Source organism: Ursus maritimus, unplaced genomic scaffold (genome assembly GCF_017311325.1).
Source record: "Ursus maritimus isolate PB19 unplaced genomic scaffold, ASM1731132v1 scaffold_7, whole genome shotgun sequence".
NCBI classification, from domain to species: Eukaryota; Metazoa; Chordata; class Mammalia; order Carnivora; family Ursidae; genus Ursus; species Ursus maritimus.
The window spans coordinates 29,815,430-29,829,478 of record NW_024426885.1 but is presented as its reverse complement, the minus strand read 5'-3'; the positions used below and the strand labels follow the sequence as shown (position 1 = coordinate 29,829,478).

The 14,049-nt window shown below is 55.3% G+C and overlaps 1 protein-coding gene across 2 annotated transcripts in view; it reads right to left on the bottom strand.

Moving 5' to 3' along the window:
• The window catches only part of CRTAC1 (cartilage acidic protein 1), a 157,758-nt gene that overhangs the window by 42,649 nt on the left and 101,060 nt on the right, over positions 1-14,049 (bottom strand). For both annotated transcript variants that reach the window (XM_040624246.1, XM_040624245.1), the window contains exons 5-6: positions 12,061-12,217; positions 3,125-3,259 (exon numbers count right to left, since the gene is read on the bottom strand). In XM_040624246.1, the coding sequence (XP_040480180.1) occupies positions 3,125-3,259; positions 12,061-12,217 (292 nt within the window). The remainder of the gene's footprint in view (positions 1-3,124; positions 3,260-12,060; positions 12,218-14,049) is intronic.

Sequence of the window (14,049 nt, the reverse complement as noted above, 5' to 3'; positions counted from 1 at the left end):
GGTGGGACGGCCGTGTGGTTATGAAGGGCACCAGGCTGGCCTTCAGCTGCACATGCCCAGCAAGCACATAGTTTTCACTCAGTTTTGGGGTAGCGCGGGTAGGGGAAGGACACATGGAAATTCTGGAGGACCAACGGCCTCTCCAGCCATCCCCACGCTGCCACTGGGGTATAGCACGTTGGTCATCACTCTTTTGCTTAAATCTCTCCGTGGCTCCCCAGTACTGTTGGGTCAAATTCAAATTCCTGCCTGGGGGGCACAAGGCCTCCCGCCCACCTTATCTGCTCTTTATCTGATACCCCCCCCCTTACTCAGAAGCTCTGGCTACCTGTGTTCCTGCCATTCCTCAAATGGACCTTTCTCGTTCCGGCTTCTGGGCCTTTGCTCAAGGTTCTCACTGCTCCTGGAATGCTCTTCCCCTGGCTCTTGGTTACCTGGCTCCTTGTTTTTCTTCTGCTCTCAGCTACTACGTTACCTCCTCAGGGAATCCTTCCCTGACCACTCCCACGAAATCAGTTCCTCCCAGCTACTTTGTTATTTGTCCTGACAGAATCTCATTCTTTCCCTCTTCTATGCTGATCACAGGGGCCATTATGTTCCTTTGTGGCTTATTTGCTTAGCGTCTGGTTTCCCCACTAGACCTTACACTCCGAGGTCAGGGGCCGTCTTCTTGTTCCCCTGTGTTCACGCAGCATCTGTGTGACCTGGTAGTTTTCAGCAAATACTTGCTGAATGAATGAGGAGACATAAATAATTTGACAGAAAGCACCTGGGGATGTTGGCGACAGCAGAGGAAATGCCACATCATAACCCAGAAACCCACAGCGTGCCTTGGGAGCTCGGGGAAGAGAAGCTTGTGTGTCCAATGTCGCCTGCCTCTGCTGTCCCTGCATCTGCCAGTGCGCACTGAGCTGATCCTGGGGGAGGATGGGCTGGTTTTGCCCAGAGGGACGCCTGACCTCCTGGCCGCCCGAGGCGGATATGTCCGCTCCGGCCCAGCGTGGAGCTGAGAGGCGGTGGATGCTGGCTCTCAATCCCATGCTGACCCTTGTGGAGGACAGAGTGCCGTTGCTCCTAGGCCCTCAGAGATGGCGGGCGGGAGGACAATATAATGGGGGGGGGGTGTCACAGCATCCAGGGCCCAGGGAGCTCTTGCCGGCTGCAACTACAGAGCTCCTGGGGATGGGAGCCAGGAGAAGGTGGGGGTAGGGCCCCCTGAGAACCTTGGAAGCTGAGTACCCTCTTGGGGGAGGAAGGATCTGGACGATGGGGTGTGTGTGGGGAGAAGAGGCAGTGAGCCCTAGGCTTGAGGAAGAGGCTTTGCCAAGAAGTGGGGTCAGCCTCTAACCTCTAGGATTAATACCCCATTAATTCTCTACAAACTCCCCAGGCCTAACGTCGGTGGCCTTCTGTGTCAGCCCATTTCTCTCCTATCCGCGAGGCACCCCGACAAGGAGCTGGTTCCCTTCCCTGGGAATAATCGGTGCCAGGCTGCATTTCACAGCAGCGTCTGCTTGGATGATGAATGCCCTCTTGACATGTCTTGTTAAACCCCTGCAATCATTCTGACTTTCAATTACGGGCCTAGCACCTTTCCTCTCTCCTCCCGCCAGATACCTTCTCCCACTCCAACTTGCTCGCTCACCTCTGCTCCCATCTCTTTAACACCTTATCAAATCCTCTAGGCTTTCTCCACCACCACCTCCCCTTCATTCTGTGATTTTTCAGCAATGAGAAAATTTGCTGCCGGAGTATATACCACTGTGGAATGTGTGTGTGTGTGTGTGTGTGTGTGCGCGCGCACGCGTGGGCAGGCCAGGTGGGAGGGCAGGCCCAGGGGAGTGGCCTCCAGCTCTAGCTTTGCCCAGGAAAGAGAAGAGGGAAAGGCACGAGAAGAACTGACTGGCTACGAGTGGAGGGGTGGTGTGCAAAATGGGCACTCGCGAACAGAGAGCGGGGGATTAGGTACTTGTAAGTCACAGAGGATAGACTGGCAGACGCTCAGGGATTTGATGCTAGCTGTCAGCCCTAGCTGGAGCTTGTAGGACCTTTGATCTATGTGTCTAATTCCCGCTCAACTCTTCTTCGGGAGGCTAGAGCTCCTCCCTATGCTGCCTGGAAAGGGGCGAAATCAATCCTTTCGTTGGCACGGTGGGGAGGAAGTGGGTGGGGAGAAGTGGTTGAAGGACAGACTGATTATATTCACAAACTTTCATTAAGTGTCCCTTCTGCCATTCAGCCAAATTTCTTGGGTGACCACTGTGTGCCAAGTGTTGTGTCAACAATGAACAGTACAGCGTGCAGTCCTTGTAGACACAGATTATTTTAGAGACCTGATTGAGAAGTACATGGAAAGGCAGTGTGAATGCAGAGGAGGGAGTGCGACTCTGCCAGGTAGCACGGAGGGAGGCAGGAAAGGCTTCCTAGAGCTGGGTGTTAGAGGAGAAATAGAATTTCTGCAGATAGAGAAAAGGGAGAAGGCACTTTCAGGCAGAGAGAATGGCAGGTACAAAGGCCCTGAGGCACATGAGGGATGAGCACAAAGGGAAGAAGGGGAGCAGAGCTGGGAGCCTGAAGTACTATTTTGTGTGGATTTTAGTCTCCTTCTTACTTAGCTATTTGTTTGTCTGTTTTCCCCTCTAGAATGTGGATGGCTGTGTATGTGTGCCAGGTAGAGTAGGGTGGTATAATCTTGTTGGGGTCAGCATCCCCAGCTCTTAGCTCCACCTGGCACTTAGCAGGGGCTCAATAAATGGTTACTGGATTGAATTCAGTGATTAAGGTGAATGTGGGGAGGAGACCTGGAAAGAGGCAGCGTGGAGGGGAAATTAATGCTGAGGACTCACGCAGGACTCAGAGGAACGTGGGCCAAATCTAGTTGCTGGCAAATGGAAAGCGGTCAGGAGTTCCAGTCCCCCCCTTTCCCCAGCAGCACACATCGCTTCTGGCCTGAGCCTTGGGGGATGTGGGATTGAAGGTGACAAGCAATGTTTCCCTGTGGGGTGCGCACGGTTACTGGTCCCAGTTTCCCCGAGGCCCGCAGGGCCATGCTGGAGGGGGCGGGGTGCCCAGAGGCCCCCGACGGTCTGGGGCACCGAGGGTGCAGGGCAGCAGCCACACTCACCAGCGCTGGCAGCAGCATCCACGAAGGTGCCATCACCCTGGTTGTGGAAGAGGAAGTTGGGCCCGTTCTCGTTGTCACAGAAGATATCTGAGGCACTGTTGCTGAGGATGGGGCCCACGCTGACACCCCGGCCCCCTAGGAGACGACATCAACCCACAGTGAGTGGCGGAAGCAAAGCCTCAGGCCTGCGAGGAGGACGAGGGTGCCTCTGAGGCCTTTGAGAAGCCGCTATGGCGATGCCTCAGAAGAGCTTTGGGGGCAGGGGGAGATTCCAACCTTCTGGATGCTTCCCTGAGCCCAGATCTGGGCTCGCAGTCCTGTACACTTGTGCAGAGGATGACCACACTGATGATGAGGCAAGGGAGGGGGTAAGACAGAGCCACTTTGTGCCAAAGCCATGATGCCATGAACTACAGAGGCCACCGTATAGATCCTTCCAGTCCCTTCGGAGGCTGACTCACCACAATCCCCCAGCCCCGATCTACCCACCACATTTTGATCAAGTCACAGATTTTCCTGACAACCCCCACCCCCACCCGAGTCATCCGTACGCCAGTCGACACCGGTGTGCTCCTGTCCTCAGAACATAGACCACTAGGCCGGCTAAGGCTACAGGATGCTTTCTTGACTTTGCTGATGGAGTAAACAAGTGGGAACAACCCGGAAGTCCATCAGCGACGACTGGTTGAATGGATTGTGCTGCATCCATGGGACAGACCTCTCTGCAGCCGCTGAAAAGACTGCGTGGACCCATCTGTATTGACTTGGAGGAGTGCCCGTGGCATACTGTTAAATGAAAAAGCGATTCCCCTCCCCGCTCTTGTGCTTCTCAGTCTCAAATAAATAAATAAAACCTTTAAAAAAAAAATGAAAAAGCGATTCACCAAGTGATACTATTGTGTCATCTTAGTTTCATTTAAAAAAAAAAAAAGGAAAATACATGATACTTCTGGAGGTGTTTGTGCAAGCTTGTTCTAGAGTTTGGGGGAAAGTGGGAAAGGCCATGCCCTGTGTTGTCAACCCGGGCTACCAGATGGGGTGGGATCTGGGGGGGGAAGGAGAGGCAGGAGTTGGCCTTTTTGGGGAACATCTTTGTGTTGTTTGGCTTGTTGCAACAGAATTGCTTCTGTAGTTGGAAAGGAAAAAATCCGATAACTGCATACTTTTTTAAAAAAGAAAGGAATCAAGCCAGTCTACATTAGGGTCTGATGTCTCCAAGATCAAATTTGAGCTTCCCGTGTCAACGAGTCCAATATTAAGACATCTTAAACAAACAGCACCCACTCCCGGGTTTCACATCAAGCCCTGGAAGCCACTGCCCCAATCACTGGAAATACTGGGCAGAAGACAGGCCTGCCAGGACTGGGACGTGGATTCTAGTCCCAGCATGGCGGTTTACAAGCAGCGTGACCTTGGGTAATTTAAGCTTGAGCCTCAGTTTCCTCATCTGTAAAATGGGTGTAGTGTGACCTGCATTTTCTATTTTAGGATTTTTACAAGGATCACGTGAGGCGAGACACGTGAAGGGCTTTGTGGACCCTACCACCTCGTTACTCAGAGTCAGGCCCACTGCAAGGGTGTCGCCTTGCTAGAAATACAGAATCTCAGGTTCGCCCCACCCCCCACCAGTCAGGACCGCATTCTAGCAGGACCCCCGGGGGGCTATGTACACAGTAAAGTTTGAAAGATATGGCTCTAACACGCTCTTCAGTACAGTAAGGAGAGTCACCAGAGAACTCAGAAGAGCTCATTGTTATTTGTTAAATAAACGAGAGCTCTGGCAGACCGGAGTGATGTTGGGCCAGGCCCTCCCCAAGCACCTGCCTGCCTGGCTCTGGATGGGGAAGAGGTTCCCATGAAGTGTGCTAATGTGGGATGAAGGTTTTGTTGGTCTCCGGACTCCTCCTGTCGTCTCAGAGAGGTTCCTGGAGGAAATCATGGGGCCTCTCTCACTTGTGCAATGTGGCCTGCCCACCAGGCGGGGTGTTGGGGGCCAAGAGGAGGGGATGGGTCCAATGGCATTGCCACTCTCCTTGCTCTCGTGGTTGAGCTCCAAATTAGCACATTCTGGGCCCTGTGCCTCCCATATTCCTCCCAGGTAATCTAATTAGCTCTCCAGGACAGCCCGAGCCTCCGGAACATGGAGTCACTAAATCCACAGGGCTCCTGGGGGGCATCACCGAGGGGGTGGCGTGCGCTTTTCATTAGGAGAGCCAGAGTGTGGGGCGGGGAGGCTCTCAGAGGCCTTTCCTAAGGCCAGCGGAGGGCTGCTGGGCGGTAACCTGGGCACCACTTCTCCCCGTTCAGAGAGGAGCCCCAGCGTGGCTGCTGGCAGCTGTTTCCTGCCCCCACCCTGCCAGATTCCTGCCCAGGCACAGGCTTCAGTGAGAAACCCTGCGCCTTGCCCGGGCCCCCGGAAACTCCAGGCGGGGCTCTGGGACTTGCCACCATGCAACTCCATCCTTCCTCCCCACTCTAGTGTCCTCCAATTTCCTCTCTGCCTCTGGCTCTCAAGCTGTGACACATTCTCTTCATTTTCTACAAAGCAGGTTATTTCCCTCTTGGACAAATTTCTAAATCTTTCTAATTAACTAATTGGGTTGGGTTGAAGCCTTGTACCATTTGTAACCTGTAATTATTAGAAAATTGCCATGGTAACCACACTACTAATTAGTGACAATTTATTGCCATGGCAACTGGACCATAACAGAGATGTTACCCACAACTCCTTCTTGGCAAGTTCGCTGCACAGTTGGGGAGCAGGTGAGTCGACAGTCGGGGAGCCAGCCTCCTGGGCACCCGCCCCAGCAGCCTCAGTATGGAGAGCCCAGCTCAAGTCTGAGGCAGGGGCGGCCGGGGGTCTGCAGCCCTTGCTGTGCTGTGGCAGGAACTCTACTCCCAGGTGGGTCATGTAAATCTTCTTCAATAAGCTCCACGCACCGTGCGTGGGTCCCCGACGGAGGCTCCCGGTTCAGTACCTTCTACCCGACATTCTCCCCTCCCCCGAATCTTCTCCCTGCCGAGGTTTAGCCTTCCGGGCCACCCAAGCGGCAGTTCGGAGCAACTTTGTTTTTGCCTTGGAGGATGGCGCCCCAATAGGGAGTAAAATTCTACTTTACATCCATTACTCCTTCTGCATTTGAGGCGGGCTCATCCTCTTGGGGACAAGCGGCTCCCCAGCTGGGGCTGGAGGGGCGGCCCTGGTGAGGGGAAAGAAGACGGGGTCAGAAAGTGTGCGTGTGACCTTGGGCCCATCACTGAACCTTTCTGGGCATCTGTTTTCTCACTTTAACGTGAGACTGAGAGTAACAACAGCTTCTTCTCAGGGCTGTCATAAACAGTAAGTGAGCTGGTTTTCCGCGCGTACTTTGGGAAATGTCAGGTGCCACACAGGCATTAGCTGGGACAATTTCCCAGCTGCTGGGTGAATAAAATCCCCTTATTTCCCCAGCACACTCAGGCTCCTAAGGCCTCCTTGTTCTGCTGGTGGGTGCAAAGGCTGCTCCCTGCCCAACGCCTCCTGAAGGCTTCTCACTCTGCCCATCAGGCTGGGTGGGAGAGGTGGAGGGACAGGGGAAAATGCCTCCCCACTGCCCCTCTTCCCCCATGACACCTTCCGACACCCCCTCGGATTATCTGCCCAGTGGTCCTGAGCCCCATGCGGTAGCCTCATTTAGCCTTAAGAACTGCACCCCTAAACCTCTGAACCCCTGTACTTGGCGATGCAGACTCAAGTCCAGTTTGGGTATAGGCAATCCGTTTCTCAGGTTGCATCTAGGCGGTACTGGGGTGGTCCGCTGACAGGCCAGATCACATCTGGGAGTCAGAGGTGGTGGGGTGATGATGGGAAAGTGGGGCTGTGTGGAATAAGGGAGGGGGCGTGCTGCTGGGGGCCAGAGGACCCAGGCACAAGGAGGCAGGGTATTTGCCATGCTAAGGAAAAGCCTCTGGGTCCTTGCTTGGCCTCTGACTCTGCTCCGGCTCCAGGAACTTGAGCTGTGTGCTCTTCAGGCCCTGGTCTCCCTCCCCATAACCTGGAGAGGGGCATGAGATCGCCAAGGCTCCTTCCCACTCTTCCAGAGCATCCTCCAGGCTGAAACTCGGGAGAAGCGTGGCTGGGAGTAGATTCCCAGACCCATCGGCAGTCCACATGAGTGGAGTCTTTGTGGGGCCTGCTGGCCCAAGAATCTGGACCAGTGGGATTAATCTACTGAATCCTCAATAGAAATACAATTCTTGTGGGTGCCAAGATCTGCAGGCTGCCAAGAGCATCCAAGAAACTGGAGAAGAGTAGCAAAGATGCTGGAAAACATAGGGATGGAGGAATGGGCAGTGTGTGTGTGTGTGTGTGTGTGTGTGTGTATGTATGTGTGTGTGTTGAAGGGAGAGGGAGGGTCAGGGCAGGATGGTAACAGGGTCTTTCATCCTAAATTTCCCGAACATTCAAACCTAGAATAATACTGTGCTGGTGCTGCTACCCACGAGCCCTCTGTGAGCCGTCCAGGTAGCTGGCACGGTTCCAAGTGCACGGGGTGGAGGGTATTAGACACGGACATTCTACTCCTCCCTCAATCCTTGCAGCCCCTCCCTGTAGGACGCTGAGGGGGCAGTGGGTGGGAGAACGGCAGGGGCCTGAAGAGTCTCAGGAAAGAGGGCAGGATCGGCTCCTCTGGCCACCTGTTCTCCAGTCCCGTGTCCTGGGTGTTATCTGCGTCTCATCCCACTGCACCGTTTTCCAGGTGAGGAAATCGAGGCTCAAGGAGGTGCGATAACAGCCAGCAGGCCACAGATCGCAGCTCAAACCCACATCTGAGTGACCCCAGAGCCTGTGCTAGCCCACAGCACGCTCTCAAACATTTCTACACAACCTCCCTCTTGGCAGAGGAGGGAGCTGGACTCCTGGTAAGGCCCGGAGTGGCCAGCCGCGGGCTTGACCTTTCTTTACAATCTCTTATTTTAGCGGAAGAAACTGCAGCAGGATCGCATTTCTATTATGAGTATTTGTGTTTGCGTTGAAAGAAAAATGATGTCCCTTCTTGTCAATCATCCAATGCATTGACACCGCACATTCCCGGGGGCACGGGATACCCCTGGCAGGCCTGCGGCTGCACTCCCCAAGGGTCTTGGGCCCTGGTCGAGAGCCTGTCACTCTAGCTCTGCCTGTCACATCCTCTGTGCTCCTGCTGCAAGGCAGTGTCCGCCTGCCTGCCAGCCTGGGAGGCTCCGGGGCCCCCACTCCGCTGCCCACGGCCACCTCTCTGGAGTGGGCTGATGGGGAGCCGCCAGAAGGCCTCAGCTGGGCTTTAGGCATCTCCTTCTCCTCCAATAATGACTTCCTATAAATCAGATCTGCCCCTCCGCTTTGTTCTATACTGCTCCCAGCCAACAGCAAAAATCCCCACCCCATATCATAAATCCACCTTCATTTTCTTTCTAAATTTCTTGTAAGGATTCTTTAATCACCACCTTGCAGCCCAGACAGATGCTCCCTCAAAAGGTGAGGCTGAAATGCAGAGCTCCTGGGGAGGGGCTAGAGGCTGGCAGGGGTGGGGAGGCAGGGTGAAGAGGGAAGAGCAATGGATTCCAGTGGAGAGGGGCATGAAGGGGCCTGTGACTATACCCAGGGCTGGAGGGCACGCAGGGGGACCCACGGAGACCACCTCCAGGGCAGGGCTGGGTGGGCTTGCTCTGAGCTGCCTCTCATGCCCAGCACAGCGCTCTCTGCACTCAGCACCCAGGAGATGCCCTGCAGATGGTCCTGGCTTCCCCCCGGGCACCTGGGATGAACAGGGTGTCGCTGTCTGCTGCACTCGGAGGGTCCTGCCCCTGAGCCAGACCTGTGTCAGGCATGTCCTATGCCTCCTCTCCTTCTCATGCCCCCACTGCAGGCAAGAAAACTGAGGCCCACAGAAGTTAATAAATCGCTAATCGCTGCCTGGACGGGACCCACGGCTGAGGCAGGATCTGCCCCAGCACTTCGGCACCACATCCTGTCCTCTCCACGGCTCTGCAGACAGCGGTTCACACGGCTAGTTCGAGGCGCTCGGAGAGGCTGGGGGAGGTGCCCAAGGTCACTCAGGGCTGCAGAGGCCAGCTCAGACCTCGGTCCTTACCTTCCCTCTCCTTGGGTTCCATGCCAGGCCTTCTGCCACAGAGACAACTAATTCTCAGGATTGCCTGCACTGTCCAGGCTCTGAGGGGCTGCAGGCATCTGGGAAAGTCGGGGCTTGGGACTGTCCTTGAACCAGGAACCATGGGGGAGTGGGCTTCCTTCCCCTCAGCTCAGCGCCAGCCCCTCCGTCCGCCCGCAGCCCTCGAGTCCCTCGAGTCCCCCGAGAGTGGGCGCGCTGGCCGCTAGATGGCACTGTGACCTAGCGGAGCGGCGGCCGCCGACTCACTCGAGTCTGGAGAGAAGGCCTCCCCTCCCCCGCGGGAGAGCGCCCAGGGCCATGCGGGCAGCGCCATTGGCCGGCCTGCCGACCGCTTGCCCGGCCTCCCCCTGCTGCCCGGCACAGCCTAGGCCAAGCAGCTGCTTGAGCCACAAAAACTGGGGGGTCAAAATCAAGCCCCTGAGTGCCAGTCCCTGGGGCCGCATCCCGGTGGGTGCAGGGCCATCCTCCTTCCCCGGCCCGCCGGTTTTGCCCGCAGGAGCTGGGATGCTCCAGCTGGAGGTCATCAGAAAGGTCAGCAGGTTGCGGCCCTTTAAGCTTCGGGGTGGGGCTCTGGATGCTAGTTTCTCTACAAACCTTCTGTGTGACCTTGGGCAAGTCCCTTCTCCTCTCTGGACCTCGGTTTGTACTCCGAGATCTGTCCAGCAGCTGGGTGTTGTGTGGCTGGGCTCTGGGGACCCGCGGCTCCCTGACTGCACATCTGGCCATGGCTGGCTTCCCCCCAGGGCTGCTCAGGGCCCTGTTCATCACTGCCTGCTTCCCTCCCCTACTCCAGGCCCCAGGGCACCAGCCTGGAGCTGAGCACTGGCCAGATGCCAGAGACTCAGCAATCAGGCCGGGCTCCACTGGAGGCCCTTACATTTGGGGTCTGTCCCTGGGGCTCAGGGGGGTGCTTTGGGCTAGTTTTCCAGCCAGATGTCCATGTGTCATTAATGAAGTGACAACGGGGGCTGCAGGGTAGAGTTGAGGGGCTTGGCGGGCCAGGAAAGGGTGGGCTGGGGAAGGCGGGCAGACACAATAGTAACTTGGTGGGCCAAATAGGTTCTTGTCAGCCAAATGGTGTTTGGAAGTCTGCAGAACTGCTCTAACGTGTCCTCTGGGCACGCCAGCTGCCCCGGCCGGCCCGCACGCTCCACGGAAACTGCTGTCCCTTCCTGGAGCTGCCCGATCCTTCCAGCACAGCTTGGCACAGTTGGCTACTGCTTCCAGCCCCATCCGTCCTCCTCAGCTGTCTCCTCTTGGTCCCCTCCTGCCCCCTCCTTGGTTCCCGCCAGCCCCTCTGCCAGCCCAGCCAGCGTGAACAATGTCCCCTTCATGCTCAAACCCAGCCGCAACCTCCCGAATCCTTTTATTCTGTGTAGAAGCCTCTCTCCCAGACCTTGCCTCCCTCCCGCTCATCATTTTCAAGTGCTTCATCTCCCCAGCCCACTCTCCTTCTCCTGCAGATCAAGGCACTTAATTGCCAAGCCAGCCCAATGCACAGAACTGGGAATGATTCGGAAAAATTGACTGTACAAATCTAGGCTGCAGCTCCTGCATGTTTACTCCTTTTCCCAGGAAAGCGCGGTTTATTACTGACACTCAGCCAGAAAGGCTGCACGGTCACGTGTGGAACTCTCGAGCACTTTGATGGGGCTGGAGCCGTGCGAACTGTTCTACTGTCTAGCCATTTGTTCCCACAAACTTTGTCAGACAGGTCGACATCAATCTCCCCGTTTCACCGAGGTGGAAAGTTGGCTAGAGAAAGGCACCATAAACTCAGGAGAGGCTGTGACAACCCTTTCTAGGTAGGGCTTTGAGAATGTGCTACCCCCCAGGTGTACGGAGGCAGGGGCATGGCCCAAATGACCCCCCACCAAACATCCTTCCAGCCCCAGGATTTGGATTCGGGTGGGCTGCCCGTTTGGAAGTCTGCAGTGCAAGCTGGGATGGATATATCGGGAAGGTCAACCAGCAAGAGGCTCTCTCTGTCCAAATGACAGGATCAGGGTGAGGGAGGCCGAAGTTTACGTGAGACGTTGTTGTGCACAGCTCTGGCTTCCTGATTTTTGGCATCCAAAACAGGAACTGGATTGCTCTGCCATCAGCACTCTATTGGCAGATTATCAGAGTTTAGTCAGCAGCCGTGCTAGAATTAGAAAAACAGCCTTCCCTAGAAAGATCTCCCTGTCAGAGACTCTGACAATAGGTCCCCCATCCAGAGAGGTGTGGGGGGAGCATGGCTTCAAAAAAAGGGCTGGAGAGGTTTTGGAACAAGAACACAATTCTTTGAGCTCCGTTATCCGAGACGGGACCCAGCTGAAGCTTAGGGATTTAGCACTCAATTCCTGGCCGCTTATGTATAAGTAAATAATTTCATCTGCTGTTTGGCAATAAAGAATGCTTTAAGTCTCTACCATTGTGATTTGTCAGTTTTCTCCTACAGATCCTGTTCGCCCATCATCGGGGTTACAGCAGGGAACGGGGCAAGAGGCTCCAGGGAGAGGAGCCTACGTCCCACGTCCCACGTCCCCCAGGGGGTCCCCCAAAGCCCACGCCTGCCAGGTATCTCCCCAAGCCTTGGAGAGGCAGTGCTGGACGAGCCTCGTGTGGGCGGCGGGATAGAATAAAGCCTTCATCCTCCCCTCCCCAGGGACACAAGCCCACCCTCTCCTGTGGACTCTGATGAACCAGACTCAGCTTTGCAGGGCCCAGCCCCCAGCCCCAGGCCTCGCGCCCTTCCCACTCACAGCACCCCAGCCGGCCCCCCAGCGCCACTCTGCCTACCTGTGTATTTGCTGACCCCGGCCTCAGCAGCCACATCTCTGAGCGCCAGGATGCCCTGGGAGAGGTCGCTGGCCTCGGGGTCCATTTCAATGAGGGCATCAGGGCCCACGTTACCGTAGGCGTAATTGGCGATGTAGATAGAGTAGCGTCCAGAGCCCTGAGGAGGAAGGGAAGGAGGGTGGGTGAGCAGGCCCCTGTGCGCTCGCCATGGGCTCTTTCCCGGACAGGCTCTCCCCCTCCTCGCGCAGGACCATAGGTCTTGCGTGGGTCTGCTTCCTCTCCCTGGGTCTGGTGTGCAGGGCCTGGCGCGGCCCAGCTCCAGCAGCGCTTTCCCCCGAGGCTGCAGGCTGCACAACACCCGCCCCCCGGAGTCCTACAACAAAGCAGCCCTGCTTTTCCTTCTATCCTGTTCCAGAAGAACACATCCCTCCCTCTCCCCCACAACCACCTTTTTATAGACAATTTTCTAATGTGCCTCTCTCCAGCTGAGCTCTCTCCAGCTGCCAGCCAGGGTAGCTGCTCAATAAATATTTGCTGATTGATTGATCTACCAATTCCCATTCTTCTCTCTCTCTCTCCCATTCAAGCTCACTCCAGCCAAGATGACAAGCAAATTCCGGAGTCATCTCCCTCCCTGCCTCCCACCCTGGATTCCCTCATTCCACTATTTTGGTGGCACAGGAGGCTCGGATATGCAGGGGTCCTCCTTCCATTCCCTCTGTTTTCCCACATTACCAGAAAGAAATCGTGTATTGCTTCTGCCTTTGTAACACTGTCTCAAATATTTTTTTCCTTTGCATCCAGGAGAAGCCCTGGGCACCAGCTCCGCGGTGCTATCGTCGTTGTCTGCTCTAGTCCGAAACCCCGCTGACGAACGGTTCTTTTCTTATTAGAACCGTGTCACTTCTTTCAATGGATGCTTCCTTTCCCTCAAGAGAGCCACCTGTTTTCTGCGTTCGAACAGTTTTCCAGCTTTCCTCATATCCTTCTCATCATTTCCCTCCAATTAATCAGAAAGTAGATTATTTCTTGAGCTCCAACTACCTGCAACGCACTCTGCTATAAATGTCCCAAAGACAACGTCTTTGTCCTCCATTTGCTCACAGGCTCGTTTAAAGGCAAGTGAGAAACGCAGAACAACCCGAGAGGAAGAGCTGAGTTCCAGGCAACCCTCTCTTCCCGGCCCTCGGCCCGCTCGGCTGGCTTCTATTTCTTCCCCAACGGCTCCATAAGCCGAACCCCATCCCACCTACCAATCGCTGGCTTTATCCCTTCTCTGGGAACGTTTTCTTCGGGGGGGGGGGCTGATGAAGAGCTACTTGGGTCTGACTGACTGATGGGTGAGGCCAACGGAGCAGCTCACGGTCTCCTGATGGGGAAGCCGACATGGCAACAACGACACAATTCTATATGATTAAGAGAATACGTAACTATCCTGGGAGTAAAATTTTAAAAAATGTTAACTATACTGGAATTAAAGATTTTTTTTAAAAAGAGAGAGAGAATATCTACAGCATTTCCTGGTGTACAGAAAGGGGCTCCCCGAGGAAGGAGCACTGAACCAGGGGGAGTTCAGAAAAGGCTTTCTAAGAGGAGTCTCAGCCAGGTGAAGTGCAGAGGAAAGAACCTTCCAGGCAGAGATGATACAGAGAATGACGCATGTAGGGAAACCACAAGCAGTTCGTTCAGTGTTGCGGGAATAGAAAACGCAAGGCAGGGCGTGGCGGGGGCTGGAGCTGGAGAAGGAGGAGGCAAAGATACTCCCTAAAGACATCGACGACCCCTTCTGTTTTGGGTATCTGAGGCTCCCTCCTGCCACCTGGGAGACTAGGTGCTCCCTGGCCCAGCAGCATTGGTGTCATCTGGGAGCAGGTTGGAAATACAGACTCAGTGACCCGTCCCCTCTGCCAGACCTGCTCAATCAGAGTCTGCATTTTCACAAGACCCCCATGTGATCCCCGTGCAAAACCCAAGTTCGAGATGCAAGGC